The sequence below is a fragment of the Strix uralensis genome, chromosome 15, assembly GCF_047716275.1.
Source record: "Strix uralensis isolate ZFMK-TIS-50842 chromosome 15, bStrUra1, whole genome shotgun sequence".
In the NCBI taxonomy this organism is placed as follows: domain Eukaryota; kingdom Metazoa; phylum Chordata; class Aves; order Strigiformes; family Strigidae; genus Strix; species Strix uralensis.
In genome coordinates, this window is record NC_133986.1 from 20,728,776 (window position 1) to 20,752,977 (window position 24,202).

Sequence of the window (24,202 nt, forward strand, 5' to 3'; positions counted from 1 at the left end):
TAGGACTAAAACCATTCAAAATAACTTTATAAATTCTGTCACATTTCTGCTTTGTACATCAGTTCAATCTTATCCCTCCAGCTTGTTACTGAAAATTGGTAATGCTTGTTTTTTGTTTCTCTTTTTTTTTCCTGAAAGGCAGACACAAAACCAGCCATCAGTGCATTATTTACAGAAGTGCAACACAGTCTCCCACCCCAAATTGAACTTTTCACTAACAAGATACTTCCAACAGAACGTAAATAAACACCACGGCTTGAGCAGTGTTTCTGAAGTCAGTTTATAAAGGTTAGCTCATTTCTGCAATCCCCAAATGACAGAGCGAGTAAAGCTTCGCTCACCATCAAACAGGCTAAAAATACAACATTTCAAGTATTAAATCAGAAGTTTCTAAAGACAATCCATATTTTGATAAATAAACACAAGGGAAACAGTATACAGCTTGCAATATACTGTATATGAAAAGTGGTGTCCAGTTTCAAACTTTTAACAAGACAAGTGCACAGCCCAAAAATGTGATCAAAGTAACCCTGAAAACTGAAGCAATCCGGGAGTCCCAAACATTAATCTCTTCTGTGTTTCCCCTCGAATTACTCTGCTGGTCTGAGGCATTTGATTGTTATTTAGTTCTACATCTGTAGGTAATCCAAAAAAAAAAAAAAAAAACCAAAACAACCCCAAAAACCCAAACCCAAGTTCATTCCCATATGGAAACAATTCAAAAGAAGGTTCCGCAGATAAGTCCCATTATAATCTTGCTTCTCTGCACTTTATATTCAATGAGATGCAACTGCAGATCTATTATTCCCTCTGGCATAGTGTTTGCAGCCAGAATAAACTCAGTCCAAGTCATGGAGCTGGCTGTGGCTTGCTCTCAGTTTTCCACTTCACGTGTATCTTCACCATCTGATTTCTTATGTTTCCTCATATGTTTGTACTTTTCCACATATGCCTTCACCAGATTAGCTACCTTCATAGGGTTGATCTCTCCACTTTTGCTGTGGCAGATCTGCAAGGGATTAGAAAAGGCACTCTGTCAATTAACAGCATTACAGCAGTTCAGGCAGGCTATTAGATAAATGATAAGAGAAGCCCTAAGCTTCCCAGGAGAACCAATTCCTGCACAGGCTCTTGAGTCTTATAGTAGGACACAAAGTAAAAAACTCAGGAGGATAAGAGTAGTATTTTACTTCAAGCACTGCAGAAATGGCCCAGGCCTTATTTATGGGGCACCAACTAAATGCAGGAGCATCTCTGAAAGCAAAATTATTCATTTTAACTGTGGACTTTTCCATCCTGCCAGTTTTACACAATACATGGTAACAAAAGAAGTGTTGATTTTCCATTTTTCTGATGATTTTGAGGAAACAATGCTCAGATTAAAAGAATCTGGCAGTTTTGAGGGCCCATTCTGAGATATGGGAAAAAGAGAACGGACCCTACAAACAACTTTATCAGTGTTCAGAGGAGAGTTCACAGCGACTTCAGCAGCAACTGTGTTGCTCAGCTCCTACAAACCACACTTAAGGTTCACATGGGTCACGCAGATGATGTGAAATTGCAGCCATTATCTCAGGAATTTTGATTTATGATAGAATTTCCCAGTGATAGCAAGAATGCAGAGCAGAAAAGAATACAGTTCTCTGGGGTATCATTTAGCTGCCTTGACCACAGGAGCATTACTTGCTCTCACAAGACAACATTTACCTGCTGATCAGGTCTTTTTTTAGCCACGATCTGGTCAGCACTAAGATTTGAGACAAAAGTCAACATCAGCCAAATTGCAAGGCCCTCTTCCAAAGTTCAGGGACACTACAGATGGTCAAGCAGTTAACACACGAAGTTATTTTCTCACTTTATCAGAAACAGCTTGACAATGCTGGCTGAAGTTCTTCATGAGAGAGGTGACTATTCTCACCCAAGGCACGTACTATGTAACATTTTGGCTCAGGCAACTTAAGCTTCACAATGTTCCAGACCAGTGAAAACAGTCTTCTCAAAGGAACAGTCTGACAGCTTTCATCCACCACGGCACCACTCAGAGCTGGTTAAAGCAGCTACTGCTTCACCACGACACTGCGGAGTACAAGTCAGAGGCCAAAGATCTGCTCCTCTGTTACAGCACGTAATTGCTGAAGCAGGCCAGTGCAACCCAAAGTACTGCCACGTACTGCAGCACCTTCACAGCTCCTCCTCTCCATTTCACCCTCACCTTACCTTTTGCACTGCTTTCCGAAGAATGTTCTTGTACTCCTCCTTTGTAATCTCCCTCTTCTGGTAAAAAGGTTTAATAGCAAGTTTCACTTCTTCCACAGCCCTTTCCTGCATGTGAAGCTTCTTCATGTACTACACAGCAAAGAGAAGTTCATTACCTTGTGCTGTCTTGGGAATGGTTTCTGAATCTATTCTTCTTAGAAATGCTCTAAGAACGAAAATACTCATCTCACAATTTCAACGACCCAAGTAAGAGCTAGCCTCAAAGTGATTTCCTTTACTGTAAACTGCAGTCTTGAAACAAACACCAGTTCGTGCTATGAGGAACCCTGACTTTATGTAACATTTATTCTCTTAGAGAATGTGTTTTGAGCAAGTGGCTACAACGTCCACTTCTTAATTTTGGTCTCTTCCTTCCCTTCCAACAGCTCTAAAGCAAACATCCATCCATCCAAAGGCATCAGATAAAAGCAGCAAGTCATAGCTGCAAATAGAAAGCTTCAGGTAGCTCTAAAAATTGTAGAGTTGACAATAAATTAAGGATTACAGATGACATCAGAACATATTCTATCAGAACAAGTTCATAAAAACTGCTGCTCATAAATGGAGGTTTGGTGGGAAAAGTATCTTACTGTTTTGTGGTAGAAAGTAAAATAATTGGCTGAAGTTTTTGTTCTTGTGTTAACATCCACTATGCTTAGAGCAGATGGGCTGTACAGCAAACCCAGAACTCAGCAGCAAGGGACTAGCATGGCAAAATCTCCAAAGTATTTTACTACCTCTGCATTTTCAGTGCTGATAAGCAGCAAGATACAGTCCTACCTCTCTATAGGACTGTTATGAGAATTGACATTAATTTCAAAGCTGGAGAAGAAAGGAGAAAACCAGATGTTCAGAGAAACTTGGACATTCTGGTTTCTGGAAAGTCCCTTCCATTCATGCAAGAAAGTTTCAGAACTTTAAGCACGTATTTTAGATGCTTTAATTCCTCTCTGTCTTATTGTGACGAGGCAGTAGAAAGCAGAACCATCAAATGGAGTAAATCCCAAAAGAATTCAAAGAAAGGATTGCTCCTGGGTTAGCACAGCCAGGCACCAAAACCAACAGTGACAACAGGGGCTAGGAAAATACAGTACAGAAAAAAAACAAACTTCAAAAGGTCAAATAAACAGCTCATTAGTATTATACATCTGCTACTTGATAGCATTCACTCACTTCCTCATTTTTCGTTTTATCCACTGGAGGTTTGGGTGCTTTGATCTTTTCTTCTGCGTTTCCAACAGAAGCAGCTTGGATTCCTGGTTCAGAGGCAGTAGCCAGGCTGCCTGGCTCCGGAGTCAGGCTCTGTCCTGCCATGCAGCCAAGTGCTGGAAGACTACCCTGCATGATAAACTGAACCGTGGGCTGGCTGACAGGGGCGTAGGGGGGAAGGCTGGAGGGCAGAGGTGGCGTCAAAGGTATATTTTGACAGTACACCTGTGAAACAGACATCATTTTGTAAATGCTTGTGCTTACAAGAGAGAGCATCACATCAGGATATTCAGGATCCACTCAAACAGGCAAATAATCACTAGTTTAAATCAGGGAGGCCAACATCCCAGCCCTCAACCAGGTCTCTGCGCACCAGGAGCTAGCACCAGCTCTGCTCACGTTTTAACTGGTGGACAGCACAGGCTGATGGCACGGACCAAGGCCACCAGGCCAATTTTTACAGCCTGATCACAGTCAGGGAGAAGCTCACAGCTTCTCAAACAGCACCATCTTTCCACAAGTTACTACTGCAAACAGAAGCTGCATGTATAGAGAAGCTATATATGAGAGCGGAATTAAAAGAAAATGTGCTTCTTCAACTGTAAGGACCAGCTGAGAGATTGAACGATTAGAGGATTGCTGAGGTGTATGGGCTTTATGAAATGTACCACACTCAGAGGAGGGAGAACTCTGCCATGAGAGGAGGGTGTTGCACAACGAGGGCACAGATGAGGTGGGATGCCTTCCATGACACTTGGGTGCCAGAATAGGAACCAACCTGAGAGGAATCTAGATCAGGAAACATAGGCTCAGGAATCATATAATTGGTTGGAGGAGGCTCATTTAACTGCACCTGATTTAACGTTTGGTTCAAGTCCTCTGCTTTCCAGGCCCCTTCCTTTGCTCGCTGAAGTTTGTAAAACGGCATCCCTAGGTTCCCCAAGAGAAGGAAAAGAAAACATTTAGGAAGAAAAAAAAAACGGGTCAAAGATTCAAAGTCAATTATATTTTTAAAAAATTAAAATAAAAGGGATCTAACGATAACGCTAGCTGTAAAAGGATTTTGTTTATCAGTCATTAACATTTTAAAGCTTCTGATAATAGAGGACTTGGTCCCTCGAGCAATTGAGTTTTACTGGGTTTCCATGAGAGTAACCAATGAGAACCACACCAGCAACTCTGTCAACACACACAGCACAAGGTCTCAAGCCAAACTTTCTAGCAGCTTTGGCTTAGCAGAGCTCACGGGAGCGATCTACAGAGATTTGTCACACTCCTTGGCTCTGAGAAATATTTATAAATTCTGAAGGCAAAATAGCCATTCTAGTTAACTGCAGAAAGGGTGGAACACGGGCTGCCAGTTCAGAGATTGGGTTGCAATAGGCACTTCACGGCCGAACGAGCTGCCACTGGCTAGCTGAGCTGTGCTGACAGCACGTCCTCTCCGATTCATTAACACAACTCGCCTCGCGATTCCAACAAGTGCAAAGTGCCAGCTCTCAGGATTGAAAACCACAGGATCACCCCAGCTCAGATGACAGAGCTGTTACACTAACAATCAGGTTTAGCCAGGCACTGAAACCCTAAGCCTAATACAGCCTGCTTCAGCCGCTGTGTTTTTTTCCAAAAGAGAGACTTACGTGGAGCTTTTCCAGCAGACAATGTGCCACCTTCTTCCTCTTGAAGATTCCAGGTAACTCTTTTCACCGGTGCTTTTGATTTCAACGCAGGACCCTGAGGTACCACCTCCAGTTCAGGCTTACCAAAATTACCAGTTTTCTCATTTGTTACAAGGCACTCATCTTTAACCTCCTTTACGCAATCTGTTATTTTGCTTTTGGATGAGCTTTGAATTGGTGCAGCCTCAGTCGGAGCGTGCATGATAACTTCCTTCTTTGGGGGTGGTTCCATCAGAGATGGACATAATGCAGTATTTTCTATTTTAACTGTAATCTCAAGGTTTGTATTGCTACAGCTACCAAGCACTGCTGGATCACTACTACTCATTAGTTCTGTTTCAGCAAAAGAATCCACACTGCCAATGGGAACACAAATGTTTGTGATCTCTGGCACAGGGAATGCAGGTTCACTGGTCGCTTCCTGACAGATGGGCTCTACTTTTACAGTTTCTTGGGCCTCTCTCACCTGAACCGGGGTCTCAGCCTGTATTTCCTCAAGTTTGACATTTGGTTGGATGGTTATGGAAAGCTCTTCTAGTACTAGCTCCTCCTTTGGCTCTTGTTTGAAGGAATGGGGTTGCTCCAGACACCTGGACAGATTTTCAACTGGAGGCTTTTGATCCTTTTCTGGTGGAGGAGGAAGCGAGGTCTCTTTTGATCTGCGTTTTCTTTCTTTGGAACGTGACCTCGATCGTGGTCTTTTTTCCTTCGATTTGCTGCTTTTGTGCTCCCGAGATCGAGATGCAGACCGAGACCGAGACCTCCACTTTCTCCTCTCCCGAGACCTGGATCTCGATCTCTTTCTGTCCCTTGACCTCAAGCTGCTATCTTTATCATACCTCTCATAGCTTTTGTCTCTCCTGTGTTTCCGCCTTTTAGTCCTCTCGATGCTATTTGATCGGGAACGTTCCCTCCGTCTTGATCTTGATCGAGACCGTCTCTTCTTTTTCCTATTTTCATAAAACTCAGAAGTACTTCCAGGACTACCTGAACGTGACCTAGATTTCCTTCTCTCCCTAGACCAAGACGTTTTTGCCTTTTTATCCTTGGTTTTATCCTTCATTTTCTTTTTTTTAGATCGTTCATGACTGCTAGAACGGTCAGTAGAAGACCTCCTGCTCTTGGGTTTCAACACATGTGTTTTGCTGTGCTCTTCTCCACCTGACCAAGAGGTTGACCTGGAGCTTCGGTCCCTTGAGTGCGTCCTATCCCTAGACCCCGATCGGGATCTCTTCCGCTCTTTGATAAGTGCCTTTTTCCTTTTCATCCTCTTCTTGCTTCTGGAGCTGGAGTTCGAACAGGATCTTGAACGCGATCGTCTCTCTGTTTGTTCTACCTTTTGGCCTTTCTGCTGCCCGTCGTTCTTTGAGGGACTATCTGGTTCTAGCTTCACATTAATACTAGGTCTAATCAATTCTTCAGCATTAAAGAACACATTAGGGCCCTCTCGGCTTTCCTCCTTTAAACGCTCTGCACCAGAAATTTGCTTAACAGCAGATGAAGTGCAAGGACTGTTCAGAAAGTCTTCCTCGTCCATATTGTCTCGTTCCTCTGTGTCAGAGATCTGTTCTACAATCCTGCTTTCTACTGTCACGTCATCATGAGGCTCTGCGTTACTAGATGGTACGTCAGAGTCAGCCCCAGATCCAAATATATTTTCTACCATGTAAGGGGTGAAACGACGGACAGTTTGAAACGTTTGAACTTTTGGATTTTCAATGGAAATAGTCCTGGTAATATTAGTTAGCGGGATCCCTGCGCCAAGCCTTTCAGGACTGCTGCTTGCTGAACTTGAGTCTGATCCTGTTGGCTCAAAGGGATCATATATTTCACTCTTGACCTGCTTTTTCTTAACTGAGAAAAGAGGTGAAGGACTCTCTTTCTGTTGCACTTTGTCATCCACAGGGCGGAAGGTGTTACAAAATCCTGGGTTAGACAGTCTGCTGGGATGCCCTGCATTTCCTGGAATATTGATTTTAAAACTCTCAAAAGAGCTTGGCCCTTTGCTCCTCAAAGTGCCCAGTAGCGATGAACTGCTATATACACCTGTACTGGTAGAAAAAGACACCCCACTCGTATGTGTTTGTTGCTGAGATTCCTTGGCATTCGACTTCTGACTTTCCACCTTGCTACCCCTTCCTGGCTGATTAGTGCTCTCCTTGCCAGTCAGCTGGGTTATGCACGAGCTGGGGATGTCACAGCTTTGGCTTCCTGCGGGTTCTGGCTCCACCTGCTTGCTGCTGGTTTCCTTTTTAATCTTTGGTATCCTGGGAAGCTCAAAGATGTCAATTCTCTTGGGAGGTGGTTTTAATTGCTGCCTCACAGTTACAGCTTTTGAGCCAGAATTCAAGGTACAGCTAAGGGGCTTTGAAGATGAGTCAGTGGGTGCAAAGTTTTTAGAGTTTCCATTAAATCTGGGCATTTCATCTAATTTGGAGCCATGCCTGCTCAGAGTAGCTATATTCTGAGTCTGAACAGATCTGGGTGTCATTGAATATTCAGATTTTACAGTTGCCTTTTCTGATGTAGTCTGTGCAGGGTTTGCTGCAGGCTCAATCCTGCTCAGTGAGGGTGGAGGCGATGGAAACAAGCTTGAGGAGAAGGGTCTGGTGCGAGTACTCAGCCCCGAGGAAACTGAAGGTCCAGCAATGGAGCTGCCTGCTGTGGTCCCTGAATGCACCGTACTCAGTTGAGTGTTATGTCCTGAACCATCATCGACTCTCGAGTCATTTGCTGATTTTCTGTGAAGTGGAGCTATGGCATACAAGCAAACAATTAAGCTTTTCAGTACGTATCTGGACATTTTCCCCCAAGACTAAAAGAAATACTAAGCTAATTATTTTAGACTTCATTCTGGTTTGCAGACATACCACACAGTAATAAGGCAGTCCAATAATTCCTTTGGTCAGATGCTCAAGGTTTAATGCAAGAAAACTGTATCTCTGAGGTAAACACTAACGTTTAGGAAATAAACTATTCTGTTCTGCAGCTATCACCAGATTCGTGTTTATGATCCTGTAGTTGTTGACAAAAATGACTATAACAGGGGATGTTAAAGGTACTCACTTTAAGAATAAAGCTCTAAGTTTCAATTTGAAGAGATTCTTTCCAAATACAGCGCCAAGGGAAGACACAGCTGAAAATGCTAGCGTGTATTCTAGAGCTCAACTTTTACAAAGAAACTTCACTGCTCTCCAAACCAAACTACAGTGCACAGGCATGGCAGCAGTGCATGACAAATGCCAGAAGAATTGGGTTTTAAGATACTCCTGCTCTATTGAGTCCTCCATTTTTATAACAAAGCATGAAACTAAAGTGCAGTACTTCTGAAAGAAGGAAAGTATCTATTAAAATGAAAATCCTCCAGTAACATCTCACCTCTGCAATTAAAACAGAGACAAGTAACAGAGCATACGTAAGAATCTTATTAGATGGATTACTGCTGGCAACCACTGAATCTATCCTACACCTTCAAACGCTCAGTAAGAGCATCCCTGTGTTTGAAGCCATGCAGCCTGTAGGACCAGGGCAGACGTGGGATGAAACAAAGAGGCTAATTGCACTAGGAAGTGCCAAACCCTTACCTGCCTTCTTCGCTGTCAGCGAACCATCTCGGTTGATGACCACATCCGAACTACTCATCATGAGAAAGCTCTGTCCAGACAGGATACTTCCCAACAGATCAGGCACAGGGGCAGCTTCTGCTTCTTGATCAGGACTCAAGACAGGTACACTGCTTCTGCATGTTTCAGAGGGGTTATATTTCCTTTACTCTTACAGCACTTGTTCTATACACACACATTACATTAAAAAGAAACCAAAATCAAGGGCATAAACAGAGGTCAGCCAGGAAAGTTCACTTGTAGTTTTGGCTTCACTAGAGTCATTCAGCCCCCATTCTCCCTCTGATAAACAGAAGGTGAAACTTTTACCGACTGCCCACAGGAACACCAGAGGGTAGGAAAGCATGTAATCATACCAGAGAGCCCTGGTAAGCAAATTTTTTTAATCTTATTTAAGAGTGGTGCTCACTGTGTTAATCATCAGGATTAACTTTCCAGTGCATTTAAGATGCATTTTTGAAGCGTAAACCATTGTTCAGCACTTCAGAGATATTTCCATCCCAGCTGCCTCTCTTCCCCCCACCAAATCACGATCGCAAGTGTATTCCTCAGGCCTACACTGCTATCTAAAAAACCTGATGCAGCTCGAACCAGTGTTTAACACCAGTTAGGATACACGTAAGTGCCTACTGGCAGGGTAGCTCAAAGCATGGCACAGGAGGAATTACACTGAAAGACAACAGCAATGCCCCCACGCATGGGACAACACAAACACTTCCCCCCTTTATGCATTACTCAATCTTATGAAAACAGTTTAGCTGTAAGTTCTCTGTTCTCGAAATATGGACTGAAAAGGTTTGAGTGTTTTTGGTGTTGGGGTGTGGCTTTTTTGTTTTTCTTTCTTTGCTTTTGTGTTGCTGGGATTTTGGGGTTTGTTTTGTTCAGGTTTTTTAAAAACAAAAAAGCAAAAACCAAACTTCAAAAAAGCCCAACAGACACAGCTCTGTCTGACAACAAAGCAAGCTTTCCAAACATAACGTACACCAAAAACCTGTAATAGCCATCACAGAAAGATAAAATGGGAAGGCTAAAAGATTGGGCTACCCAGGCCAGACCAGGAAACTCACTGTAGTCCAGGTAAATCAAGCCTTTAGAAAAACTGAATTTCAGCTAAACAACTCTACCTTCTAAACAATGTGCTACTCAAATAACTCGGAGGACATGGAAAGCTTCCTGAAAGGCTTCCTTCAGGATGGAGATGGGAAAAGTAGAGAAATATTCCAAGTTATCATGGAAATATACTATCTTAATCCTGAGAAACCAATCTTCACCATGTTGGATGCATTAGAGGACAGCCATGTAAATCTCTTGCACCTTTAATCATTTAAGCTAAGCCCCTTCCACTTCCCCTAGTCTTCAGCTCTCTCAGCCTTGCAGTTTTCTGTGACTTGGTACCTGCCTCAGTCATTTTCCCCATCCCTTTTCTTCTCGTCATGCTGCTGCTCCCTGTGCACTGCATCCTACACCCCAGTCCTGGAAACGCACTGTGGCTGCCGGTGGGAGGCACCCAGCAACGCTCCCTGGCAGGCACAGCAGCACAGAATTTGCACCCACAGACAGCTGTCAGACAGCAAAGCACTTTTGCAGGATCAAACAAAGAGTTTTCTCTCCATTTTCTGAGCACCAGCAAATGGCAGAGGAAGTGGGTGAGGAGGGTACATCCCTCATATCCTCCCCTGGATGGGCAATTAGATTCCCCAGCTCTCTCAAACAAGCAATTGTTTTTTTAAAGGTTAATGAGACTGGGATTTAAAACATAGTAATGGGGTTACTAAACAATTCCAAACCATAAAGCCAGAAGAGCCAGAATAGGGTGGCAATGCCAAACGGAAATTTCAGTGCAATAGTTAGAGCTATTATGAAAGAGTAAGTGTGTGTCCTTCGACATAAAAAAAAGGAATTCTTGCATAAACTGCTGTGGTTATTTATCTACAGATGTGCAGGCAAGTGTGCACACACACTCTTTCAAAATATTCAGAGTAAGAAAACAGTTAAACCAGGATGATCACCCAGTTTGCTCTTTTGTTAGGGTTATTAGACAATTAAGGAGAATAAAATAAAATAAGTAACTCGATGGATTTTTACCTGGGAAGACCCACAGAAATAGGTCTAGCTACAGGACGGTGAGACCTCAGTGCTGACTGGGAGAGAACTCTCCTTTTGGCACTCACTGGTGAATCTGGACTTGCTGGAACCTCTTCATTACTGTGGGTAAAACACACACAGACACACAAACCCTGAAATTGTCTGAATGTTTTTCATGTCAAATAGATGCAGTAGATAATACTACTAGGACAGATATGGTTAGAGAGCATCATTTGTTTTACTACAATACATTAAAAAAGATTTGTGCAATACACTTATTTTCTGGGGCTACATAAATAGAACAGCATAACTCAGCCAGCAGAGATTCAAATGTAGATTTTTATTTTTGAAATATTACATTTTGATCCTTTTACGAAAGGATCAAAAAAAAGACTTATTCAGTGGAAAATTAAATTTTACCAACAATAATTTCAGATGCCCCTTCCTCAGAATCCAAAGCTTAAGAGTGACACAGACTATGGCATAGTAAGATCCCTCCTGAATTTAAAGTGTCTGGAAAAGTGAAGACGGGAAAAGGAGAAATGTGGAAGATTCCACAGGTCCATTTAATTCTACATGAAATCACAGTTCGTTGTATACCAAGAACACTATCTTCACTTAAAATGAATAAAAAGAAAATGACCGATTAGGATCCGACTCCTTCAAGTTCTAGCCTTTGAATAACCCCATAGATCTTAAAGGTTTTCACGAGGCTTATTATTTCAGCAAACCTCATTAAAGAGGGTTGATTCTGTAAGAGCTCAGTAACTTGGCCATAAAGCAAAGAAAGAACAGGCCAATGTGTTATTATTGTCTTCAGATGCAAGATCTACGCTTTGCAAAAGAAGTCCCACGTACAAACAAGCCGACGCTTGTGAAATTACCAGGTCCCTGATCATAACCCAGAGATATCTTACCTTTCATAAGGATCCAACTCATATGGATCTCCAAACACAGACAGAGAAGCTGCACCGATATCTGCTCTCATCAGACCAAGCGAGGGCTCCGGTGGTTTGTACATGGAAGGAAGCGAGGCCCCACGCAGAGGTTTACTAAGACCAAGAGTTCTTGCAATACGGGAGCGAGTAGTAACCTCATTTTTAACCTGCACAGATTGAGAGATTGGGTTATCTGGATGTTAGGGCAGGTACGTACCCTGGGTTTAAAGCTCCACATTCTTCCCTTAGGCTAAGTACAGTCATCAGGTTACTCCTGTCAGTAGCAGAAGTGGTGTGCATTTATTGTTCTATTTGTCTTAAAGCATTTATGAAACTTCTAACTGTGGCCTAGATGTCACTTCATACAGAGACTGCATGTATCAGATTTAAGTGACCAGATAAGCTAAGTTTCTAAAAATCTTTAATAATGTCATTCAAAATTGTCAATTCCTTATTAAAGGCTGGAGGGACAGTTCTGGCTGCAGGATGTAAACTCTAGTTAAGGTAGCTAAGGACAAAAGTCAAGCTGGTGCGGAGTATTGGGTGTAGTCCACGTGAGAACAACATCTGCAACTGGAAAGGATTCTGAGAGCCCTTACAGCTGATGAACTGGGTGTGCAACACCACGGACACAAACATCCATAGCCTGTTAAAAAGGTGGTGGCAATTTTAACTGAGCTCGCAGCAGTACCTAGTAAACACTAGAGCTGGATGGCAAGGCAGAGCACAAAGCCTGCAGGACACGCTCTACGGTGTGATGTAACAGCATTTGTCAGCAAACCCAGCAGGCCTGCCTGAAGTTACAATTCGTTTCCACGTACAGCATCTTTCTGGAGCACACTGGACACATCCCGCACATACTCCTACCAGAAAACAGTTATCTGCTATCATTGTAAGACAGTATTTTTCCCACTGAATCCCATGTTATAGTGCTTTTACACATGGCTGAAAAATAGCAGATGCTGACACAGGCAGAAACTCACATGTGATCTTACTCTCATCTTTTTCCCCCTTCTCTTCTTTATCAGACGCTTGCGTCTCTTCAGCTGTGTCCCTGAACTCTTATTCCCAGTAGAAGATTTTGTCTGAGTTCTTTTTTTGCCTCTTTTCTTCCTCCTGCCTGATGGGACAAAAGACAATCAAGTATCCGGCTAAGTGCTGGCACTGAATTTTACCCTATACTCCCCTTTTCATTCCCCCGTGGCACACAAAGCAACTCAGAGAGACCGCCAGTGTGCTGCAACACTTCCTCTCTATACCCAAGGGGCAATCACATTTAAACCAGCAAAGTAGAAAAAGTGAAATAATTAGGATTTCTTTAAAAGCAACCTTCAAGACGCTTCTGGGCAGAGGCAGTATGGGGAAAGAAGAAAATGCATGTGGTATACTTCTGTAGCTGCACAGGTGTGGCAGGATACAGCTGATTTGGAGTATTTTGTATGATTCAGGCTTATCTTCCCAAAGCTTTTATTCTTGCAGATGGGAACCCCAGGCAGTGTCCGATGCCCTTACCTGTTTTTCTTTTCTGCCTAGCAGGAGGACGCGGGGCAAGAGGACGCTGGTAGATGGCTGTGTTTAGGCCTGCTACAACTGCCTCAATTGTTTCATCCAGAAGAGAGGACATGAGGTACCTTGGCACGTGCTGCGTGAGGGATTAGAAGTTACATGATACAGGTATCTAAAGCTCAGCAACAAGCTACTTACATATAAAAGCATTTGATGAAAAATGGATTTGAGATTTGAATGAGAAGCACTGGTGTCACCAGCTGTCAGTTAAGCGATTACGTCACCTTTCTCACCTACTGACTGTCACACTAAGGAGAACATGACCTCGCTCTTCAGCCTCCCTCAGTGTTACAAGTCACGGCTAGCCTAACTCCTGACTCCTTAAATGAAAACAATCCCCGAGACTGACATTTCCTCAATGAAAAAGTTCACTTAACTTTCTCAAATCCACCTAACTGACCTCTGGCTCATCACGCAGCAAAGTGCGATGATCAAAGTCTGAAAAGCCAACACAGTACAGGTCCCCTGTCTTAAACTCTTCATTCTTTAGGTCAGATTTACCTAATGCTGTGAAACATGTCCAGTGACAGCATTTCAAACACACACCTCAGGGAACTCACTGAAACGGCAGGTGTGAGTCCCCCTCCAGAGCATTATTTCATTGTGATAAGCAGGGGCTGCTCCTACAAGGTTCAAATTTCTCTTCCTCGCTATACCCAAGGGACAATCACATCTAAACACACACATTTGAAGCGTATGGATTCTGAACCACCAGCCTCAGAATGTGAACTCAAATACAGCACAGGTTTGTTCCTTCCTTCCGTTAGAATGATGTTAAGAGCAGGTTTCTCTCAACAGCTATGTTAAGTTGGCCATGCCCACACGAACTATATTCCTAAAGTGTCATGGAGTCATAGAATCATAGTTGGGAGGGACCTTTACAGATCATCTAGTCCAACCCGCCCTGCCATGGGCAGGGACACCTTCCCTACCCCTTCTCCTTTCTTCAAGCAACTACAATGCATCAAGAATTGATAAAGTTTCACATGAGCGTAACAGATGCAGAGATGCCTCTGATTCACCTCGATTACTGTGTTCAGTTTTGGGCCCCTCACTCCAAAAAGGCCCTTGAATGACTCGAGCGTGTCCAGAGAAGGGCAACGGAGCTGGTGCAGGGTCTGGAGCACAGGTCTGATGGGGAGCGGCTGAGGGAACTGGGGGGGTTTAGTCTGGAGAAGAGGAGGCTGAGGGGAGACCTCATGGCCCTCTACAACTCCCTGAAAGGAGGGTGCAGAGAGGGGGGATGAGTCTCTTGAGCCAAGGAACCAGCGCCAGGACAAGAGGGAATGGCCTCAAGCTGCGCCAGGGAAGGTTTAGACTAGATGTCAGGAAGTATTTCTTTACAGAACAGGTTATTAGGCAGTGGAATGGATTGCCCAGGGAGGTGGTGGAGTCCCCATCCCTGGAGGTGTTTAAGAGTAGGGTCGACATAGCGCTGAGAGATATGGTGTAGATGGGAACTGGCAGTGTTAGGTTAATGGTTGGACTAGATGATCTTCAAGGTCCTTTCCAACCTAGTTGATTCTGTGATTCTGTGATGTTACACGTTATTCGCTGTGCTTACTTTCTACCAGAGCATATGCATCAGATCCTTATACAGTTACAAAATGTGTATGTGGCACAAACATTAGAGAATGGCTTTAGAGTATCTTGCAGTGGCAAAGAAGCTTCAAACTGCAAAATGTTTGAAAACAGAATATGCCAACAGAAACATACGCTTCAATTGATCTTACTATGGAAGTAATTTCACCAGGCGTCTCTGTTAGTGTCACTAATGCATGCTCCAAACTATTTTACTGAGCTATTAAGTACTGAGGGTGCCAGTCAATACTACATAAGGTTCTCCGATTTGGAGAGCAGGATGGAGTAAGGAAAACCCTGAACATTACCTTAAACATATTCATTTTTCTAGAAGGACCTAAAATAGTGCATCTAGTTAACCACCACTAGTTTAGGCACCTACAGAACAATAGATGAATTACAAAACAAACTGTCTCCTGTATACTAAAGCTTTCCAAGGATCTGGAATCAGCATCTCTCTGTGCTTTTAGGACAACGGCTTACACACTCCTTAACCAGTGGAATTAAGCTTCAGTCAACTCAAGGTAGGAGCTGCAATAAGATGTGCTTTTATTCAGTGACAAAGGGAGTAAGTAACAGTGCCTTTCTAGGTGTAGTTTGTAATAATCTCTGCAGATTGAGAAGTGGAGCTAGGGAATGGCTTCTTGAGTGGCAAGTACTGGGCTCCCAGGCTTACACCACTATGCAACAGTGAAGTCCCCAGGCACCACCTCTCTCATCTGCACAAGGCAGCTACACACAATTTCTAAAACAACAGGCAGGAAAAAAAAAGAAGAGCAGCAGCTGTTACCTGGCACAGCCTTTTGCCTCAAACAATTCTACTACAGTTTTTTTTTTTTCAACATAAGAGCCCTGTACTCAGATGTAATTGCTTAACAGCAATGCATTGAGTTTAAGTTCTATTTTATTCATTAATTTTTTTTCTGTTTTAGCAATTCTCCATTAAGTTTTTCTATTTTAGTAATTCTTCTGAAGTTGAAATTAAAAGGCCTGGGTTTGGAGATGGGTGCTGGCAGCCAAACAGGATGACCTCCACCACGGAGGACATAACAAATTTAAGGACTGCTAAAGCACCCTGGGAAGTCCTTAAATCAAGGAAAAAAAACCATGATAAAATCTTAAGATGAGCTAGATCTTCATTCATGGCATCTATTTCAAACTGTACTTACTGCTGTAATTCAGATCATTTGGGAATTGCTACAAATTTCTCTCCTCCCACTTACAATGATTTTGATAAAGAGATTTAACAGGTAAACTCTGGGGAGCTAATTAACAGTACGCTGTATCTTACCTTACTGCTGGGTGGGAAGAAATGGAAAACCTCTGCTTTTTGCCCCAGATTCTGGCATTTTGTTTTGCTTCCCTTAAGCCTGTCTCTATTTACCTTTATTTCTTCTGCCTGAAGTTACAGAATATAAAAGTACAGTTCATGAAGTTGAGGCACTTCGCAATTTCAAGTGCATTTTCTTTTTCTTTCTCACCTGACTTTTACAACTGGATTATTACAAGGGAAAACTTAATCTGCCAGACCTCCTACCTCAGCCTTTTCCCAGTCTGCACTTCACACTCCAAGGAGACAGACCCAACCTGGAATCCATAGCCAACTGACCAACTTCAAGAAATACTCTGTTGTATCCATTATTCCCTCACTCCCTCTTTTCTACGTTTTCCTATCTTTGGAAAAAAACTGACTTAATACAACCAAAACGGCATGTTATTGGTCAGATGAAACCAAGTTTATATTCATAGAATCATGGAGTAATTCAGGTTGGCTGGGATCTTGGGGTGTCCCTCAGAAGGGTCTGACCTTTCTGTTCATTGGTCAACACTGAATTCAAACCAAGTGGGTGAGGCCTTTCTTCAGGCGGGTGGTGAATGCCACCAAAGACAGGGTTTTCAAAAACTGTCCAAGCAACCTATTCCCACAGCTGACCAGGGGAAAACCCAATTTTCCTTATGTCAAGTCAGATCCTCTTCTTCCTTTCAAAAGTTGTAGAATTTCACATGTTTCTACCAAAATTCAACAGCAACATTAATGAGGAACCAATTAACATATCACTAGTCCCATGGAGGTTATTTACAGGCTCTTATTCCACGCTAAGTCACCATATACTCCTGCACAATTTAAGGCTTTTTATGTTTATGCAAGTGACAGGTAGAGTGCTTTGGCTAAAGCCAGAGAGCAAAGTCAGCAGGAGATCCCCAAGTTTGAATGTTCTCGGTTTGCAGCATACTAATTGTTACCTAAATGATCTTAATTATCCCAGCCAACAGAAAACGTCTCGGCTGCCCTCATCTTCAGTAAACAGTTCAATGAATAAAGGATTTGAGGGCCCTTGGGTATTTGGGATACTTTCTTGCATAGATTTCTGGTACCTGTGAATGTGTTTGAACTCACACTGCCACATCAACACGGACACTAGCATCTGGGTTTTTTCAATAAGAGGCCGATTTTCACAAATATAGAAACCTTAAAAATCCTAAATTTTTCTCTTCAATTTGGCTGAAGGTGGTCAACAGTTTCTACTGCTGTGGGACAGGGGGTAGGAGGACAAACAAGCAAATACACATGTCAAATAAGCACACCCTGTCTTTGCAAAAAAAGCATGCTAAAAAACCAGAAGTGGTGCACAAACTGCACATTAACAGCCACTGGGAATAAAAATACAATTTTGCTCACAGCTGAGGTGATAAAAATGCAGATTAAGAGAGGAAGCTACCACAGATTTCAAAATAGAATCTTGTGCTCCACTCAATTTGCACATGTTCTACATCTCAATTCAAAAGATCTCCAGAACTACTAACCACTGAGCTACGGACAGTCGCAGACAGCTGAGCTACTTAAGGGGGGACATGTCAACTCTTCCATAAGGTTCTTCCAGAGGCTCATTAGCAAGTACTCCTAAATACCTGTATTTGTTGCGCTGTTGTTATCCGGTTTCTGTTCACTGTTGCCCTAACTCGTTCGCTCTGCCGAGTTCTGGCTATAGCTCTGGTTCGGACGTGAGGGCGTAGCCTACTCGTGGTAGGAATAACATCAGCCATGAGGGCAGCAACCTCTTCTTCACTGACATGGTCTGTATCTTGAAAAATAAGATGATCAGGTCACTTGTCTTTCTACAGGTGAAAGCATTTCAAGAATTTTGGACACAAAAAAATTAGTATTCCCTTTTTCAAACCAATCACCTCCAAAGGCAGACATTACCCTCTCAAAAGGAAATGAGTACAGACACCGCTGCTTCAGACTGTTACACAGAAAGACAGTTTTCTAGGTAACAGAAATTGCTGCTACCTTGGCAATCTGAGGTCAGGATACTAATAAAGTCCTTCCAAGGTAATACAATGCAGTTGCACCAAAGTGCTGGGCTTGCCTCAGGAAGGTTAATGCAAGCAGCTTCACAGGTTGTAACTGCGGATCAAAGTCTTAACAAGATCCTCTTATCAGTCAAGAGTTCAAATCAACTCTCTTGGTTCAAGAGAGAATGCCTATCAAAACAATTATTTAAAACAGATAGAACCAGGGGTTAAACACCTCTTCAAAACAACACAAGCTTCACATCACCTAAGTCAAGAGGAAAATCTTTACTTCGACTGGATACCATGAAACCCTCACCTGCAGCAGCACTGACACCCATGGGGGCACAGGCTGGACAGAACCATTCATCTACAGGGACTTCACTCAGAGGTGGATTAAGGCATTCCATGTGATACCTTGAGAAAAGAAAAGAAAAAAAAGAAGAAGTTGTGAAATAAAAACCAAACAATGTGCTCCTTACCAAGGCAAGGGAGGCTATCATAAGGTGGACACATTTTCTTAAGCTTTAAACTATGGTCTACACATCTGCTTCTACCAATGTCCAGAGAAACTATGCTGCCTGATAGTTACAGAAGGGTCTTTTCTAGATGGTATTTTGATCACTTTAGGCTCGAAAAAGCTCAGAAAAGTGAGTGTTTTTCCCCTCGCTGTGTGGTGTATCCCTTGCCGTTTGAAACCGAGCTGCAAGAAATACGCAGAGCCAAAATCGATGGTGGAAAAGAGAAAGGAGAGAAGTATTGAGGTGCTGGGGGACAGGCCATCAGGAAACAACATCACTTTCCTGCAAACCAACGTAGCACTAATGTTACTGGTCCTTACGAATGTTTTGTTTAGCCTGACTAGACATGGGTCAACTGCAACGCCTTGTGGTGTTGAATAACCACACTGGACCCCACATATACCCATCGTGATTAAGACAGCTGGTGGTAAGGATTGCTGTGTAACTGCACAAGCTAGGCTGCAGAGCATCGCTCTGTCACCGGCTTCATACAGCTGCTTGCAGGACTGGAGACTAACCACACTGACTTCCAAACACCATCCCACTGAGAACCACGCTCATCCTTCTCAAATCTCAAAGGGAAAGAAGAGAGCAGCTAGACTGAGCAGCCTCACCAGCCGCTCACAGAGAAGCTACCCAGGAAAGCCTTTCAACACAGCCCAACTTGGGTTCTGTAATTTGTTCAATCCCGTTTTCAGCAATTAAAATCTAGCCAAAGCAACATGCGTTAGTAGCACAGAATTTTTGAAGCAACTCATGTTCAAGTCACACTGCTAAAAAGGATTAAAACAGATTTCCCAAGTAAATGAGATGCTGCTCATGAAAACCAAGTGCGTAGACCAAGTTCCCCAGGCAAGGAACATGGGGACACCACAGCCTTCGAGTAAGAGTTTCACCTTCAAATCAGCAACATTTCTATGACCAACTTTGTTCTTTTTCTAAAAGGGGAAACCCAACTCATTTCTGATGTAGTACAATGTTTAACTCTGAAATAAGTAGAGGAAAAAGTGAAGCGCTCTGTTTCATCTTCTCATGCCAGAATTCACTGCCTAACAACGTATCTCAGTGCCTGGCCACAGAGTAAGGAAAGGGAAGGAACATCTGTGTGACACTACAATCCCATTTTATAGCAATACAAAAAAACCCAGAGACAGACTACAGCTGTTAATTTACCTTCCACCCATCACCCCAATTTCAGACTGGGTCTTTCAAACCTGTTCCCAACCGTGTTGGGATAAACTCAATTTGCAGCTAAACTGTCAAAACCAACGATATTATGTTTATACTAAAATATATTAATTGTCAATACAAAATGGAGTATCATGTCCTCTTTGCATGAAAGAGTACACCTTAGCAGATGAGATTTCACACTCTTTCAGAGACTTAAGAAGATGAAGTCGAAAAAGGATGTTTGCAATAAATCATTACTTAAAAATTAGAGTAGCAAAGTACTTTCCTTCTCCGGGAAAGGAGAGTTCATTCTGCAACTGCCAGCTACCAGGAATAAGGTCACTTCCCCAAAGCAGTATTCTGACAAGTAATACTGTTAGGTTCAGGCCAAAGTCATAACAAAAGTACTGGTAGCAAGAACTTCATTACATACTTTTTCGATTATCTCTGAGAGTTCTGAAGCCACATTATGACCCACTTGACAAGCAAAGACTTTCAGTCCTAAAACACTGGACACTGGAGAACCTATTGCAACAGCTCTCGAGTCCCCTGGACAGGGAAAGACCTCATCACACCAAACCTCAATGCCAGATCTTATAGAAGGATAACATGATACTTGTTTTACAAAAAAACTCAAAAGAAAATTGATTTTACTCACACTCATTCTCTCAGGTTCATTTACTTGCGCTCTTGCACCCACCCACTCACAAGACTCTGCGTGCCCAAGCGGTCTGGCCAGGACTATCTGTGTGCAGAGTGCAAGAGACACTGGCCACCAAGTCCTCAACACATCTCAGGCTCTGTGACTGGTAGCAAAGAACTAATTTTGGACTTCTTTCTTGTGCCTTTGAGGAATGAATGGATGCTTTTGGGGACCTTCTGCCTCGTTATTTTGTCTCAGTCCTCAGCAACAATAAGAAAAATGAGATCTATGAAATTTTGGTCATGGATGACGCCCTGTTGTTCATCTTCTTGACACGTATCTCTATACCAGTACTACTCTCTTCTTGCTACTTGGTAACCTGAAGTCACACATTAATGTGTCACACCATTAATGCATTTAACCCTTTTTCTACTGTTTGTTCAAGTGTCTAGACATGTGCACTTTTGTACTCATACCAATCTCAATGCTATTGTTACACAGTTCAGAAAGTTAGGTTGTCACAAGCCTTACCCAAAAATGGTTTCAATGGAAAAAGGTTTGATTGCTTAAACCATAACTTAATACCACCCAGTTTAAACATTGTGGAAAACCAGATCTAGCTAGAAGCAATGGAAAGACAGAACGACTCCACTGGCTTTAGAAGTGTTGGCAAAAATAACGGACAAAATTTTCACTCCGGTGTCAGGTCAGACAGGCAATGCAGAGAAATGAAACTAGGGTTTGAAGCAAGCTATTCTACTTTTTTCTAAAGTTAATCTCATTCATGGAGAGCTGGTAAAGACTGCAAGTGCTTCCAGAAGTGCTAATGCTAGAAGTCAAGCATTTATAAAGAACTTCTTAGGAAAATGAGATAAAAATCAAAATCTGTAGCAGACTTGGGGGGCGGGGGGAAATCAGAGAAAGTATTGAGAGACCACAAAGGAGAATCTGAAGCAATACCCTGAGTTCAGATAAGGCCTATGAAATACTCGTTTTGGTTAAGTATTTTAACCTCAGCATTCTGATGACATGCTTAACAATATTTAGCATTCCGAATTTTGTCTCTTGTCCAGAAGGTAAATCAGTGTATATGGACACTACAGAACACAAAGACAAAACCAGACTCACCAGCTGCCTAGCTAGCTTGCTAGAAATAATTTTTGAAAGATTATTTTACATATTCACCGCAAGCAAGTATCTCTCTTTGTTCAATGGGTAACTTCTGACATCACCAAACTGACAATGCTACAAGACTGATTAAGTAATACGAGAGCTTTACATTCTAGCAGAAGACTGTAGGCCCAAATTGTCTTCAAGTATCTCGGTGCCTCTACTTAAACACTTATTTTATTAATCAAGGAGGGGAAAAAAAATAAGTTAGGCAGAGATAGAAGTAAGCAAGAGTAAGGGAATCATTTAATAACTGTGGTATTAAGGACAAGACCTCAAAATTTTATGGAGCTGTGAATCTTAAGCACTCCTCCTGTACAGCACTAATGCCCAGTCAGGTGGGACAAGTCATGCACCCTCTCAAGGAGACATAAAGGACGTATGGTTTTTACTCTCCATGCACCCAGATACAGCATGGATGAGCGCAAACATCTTCACCACTTGAAGGTGTGGTCACCTGCTCTAGTGGTCTGCAGCACTGATGTGTGCAGGACTCTCCACACATACTCTGTGATCAGAAAAGGATCCATCCCATCATGGGGATGTCTGCACTATAAGCACGTGGATACAAGCCTGGCCACACGATAAGCCTGAGGAGAGCAGCAAGGGACAGCCTACGGACCAGATAGCGCCTGTGGCCGAGCACTGGCCAGCCCTGCAGTGCCATCTGCAACCACGCAGCTGCTCCATCCACCGCAACCTCTCTTACCCTGCATCACAGCCATCACACAGCAGCAGGCGGTCCTCCCGGTCACTTCTGCCACACACCTCGCAGAAGGTTGGATCATCCTCTCCATCATTACCCTGAGTTTTTGTGTTCTCAACAGGAATCTAAATAGAAGAGGGATTCACATTTTATGCAGAACATAGCACCTTCCAAAATCCATTATCACATTAACAGTACCTGCAGCCAAATCTAAAAGTGAATGAACCAAAATGGCTGTTACATACCATAACCTTCATTTAGTTCATTCAACACATCTAGGACACGATCAAATGCTTGAAAATGACTATAGAAAACCGTGTATTAAGAACAGGCGAAACCAAAATTCCTCAACCAAATCAGAAGTAGACAAACAAAAAACCCCCAAAAACAAAACAAAAGAAGAGAGCAAGCTTTCCCCCCCTTAAACATATGTTTTAAATGTTAATTCGCACTTCTGTTAAAATGCAAACTCTTAATAATAAACCATCAGTTTATGAAAACAGAGAAAACTCCTAAATGTCCCCTGAAAATCAACGTTTCTGATATTAATAAAGAGCAACGACAGCTCTTCAATATTCTTTTGCGAGAGACTAACAGCACATTCAACTTGTGCCTTCAAGAGCTCTACTATTGCCTTGTGTCTCTCCCCCCTCACAAACCCAACTGCTGTACAGTATAGCTGGTGGAAAGACATAAGGGAAGGACCACGTATAACCTAGATTATTCCTACTCATACTATAACGGCACTTGCAGTATGTGGGGCATTTTCCCTACGTGGCCAGGCTTATCAGTGCAGAACAGCTTAGAGTCAAATGTCCATTATGCAAAAGAGGGAGTTATGAAAACCACCCTTTTTGCCATCAGAAATGATGCCACGCTTCCATCCACACACAGCACTGCAGGAAACATGGTTAAGGAGGAAGAAAAATGGTAACAATTCCTTAAAAGGCAATATCAAAATAGAAAAGAAATAATTCATCCAGATACCAAATATCAGATAAACGTGCTGGAAGTGTAAACCTTTGAATAGCTATTTTGTGGCAATTGGCCTTGTTGTTTGCTGCAGCAGAAAGCTTACCTTTTTTAAGATTTTACCACCAAAACGTGCCCGAATGCTAATGTAGTTAAAGAGGATTCGATCCACTGGACAGGAGTTTGCATTCTAGGGAAAAAAAAAATCCTGCATACAGTCAATACGCACATCTCTTGATTTAATTTTTAAAAGAAAATCTTCAATTATTAATGTATTAAGCATTACTGTAGTAAGCATTTTAACAGCTATTACTCCTGGCATTTTAATTACTTGAATCTGACTTACCTGGTTTACAAACAACTTATTGTATCAGAAAATACACATTTCTAGAAAAGCATTTATTATACTGAAGTCATTTTACTATTATTCAATTGTCAAAGCAACATCAAAGTTCTTCCAAACACTGCCTTGAAATAGTGCTCATGTTTTAAGGCCATTTTCTTTCTTTTGGATGAATGAGCAACTGAAAATGGCTTACAAATATATTCAGTAAGAGTGCTTTATTTATTTATTTATTAAATTTAATTACCACCGGTACTGCTGCACGCACAGTAAGTTTTGACGTAATTCTCACCCTCGATTATGATTACGGAAACTAAGTTAGGTGGCAAGGAACTCTTGACTGAAAACTGAACTCAGAGCAAACTGCTGATTTAGTCAGTATTATTCTGTATCTTTTCTACGTTTAAATGTTCGCTGTTGCAACAGATCCCCATCCAACGGTCACA

The 24,202-nt window shown here is 42.4% G+C and overlaps 1 protein-coding gene across 3 annotated transcripts in view; it reads right to left on the minus strand.

Moving 5' to 3' along the window:
• The window catches only part of PHRF1 (PHD and ring finger domains 1), a 33,023-nt gene continuing 8,821 nt past the window's right edge, over positions 1-24,202 (minus strand). For 2 of the 3 annotated variants that reach the window (XM_074885104.1, XM_074885105.1), the window contains exons 5-18: positions 23,520-23,603; positions 22,445-22,566; positions 18,551-18,648; positions 17,848-18,020; positions 13,303-13,432; positions 12,774-12,910; positions 11,770-11,957; positions 10,853-10,972; positions 8,729-8,883; positions 5,106-7,898; positions 4,244-4,395; positions 3,430-3,690; positions 2,218-2,346; positions 1-1,009 (exon numbers count right to left, since the gene is read on the minus strand). In XM_074885104.1, coding sequence (XP_074741205.1) covers positions 875-1,009; positions 2,218-2,346; positions 3,430-3,690; positions 4,244-4,395; positions 5,106-7,898; positions 8,729-8,883; positions 10,853-10,972; positions 11,770-11,957; positions 12,774-12,910; positions 13,303-13,432; positions 17,848-18,020; positions 18,551-18,648; positions 22,445-22,566; positions 23,520-23,603 — 4,677 coding nt within the window. In that variant the 3' untranslated portion in view covers positions 1-874. The remainder of the gene's footprint in view (positions 1,010-2,217; positions 2,347-3,429; positions 3,691-4,243; positions 4,396-5,105; positions 7,899-8,728; positions 8,884-10,852; positions 10,973-11,769; positions 11,958-12,773; positions 12,911-13,302; positions 13,433-17,847; positions 18,021-18,550; positions 18,649-22,444; positions 22,567-23,519; positions 23,604-24,202) is intronic. The other variant, XM_074885106.1, reaches the window with a different exon arrangement.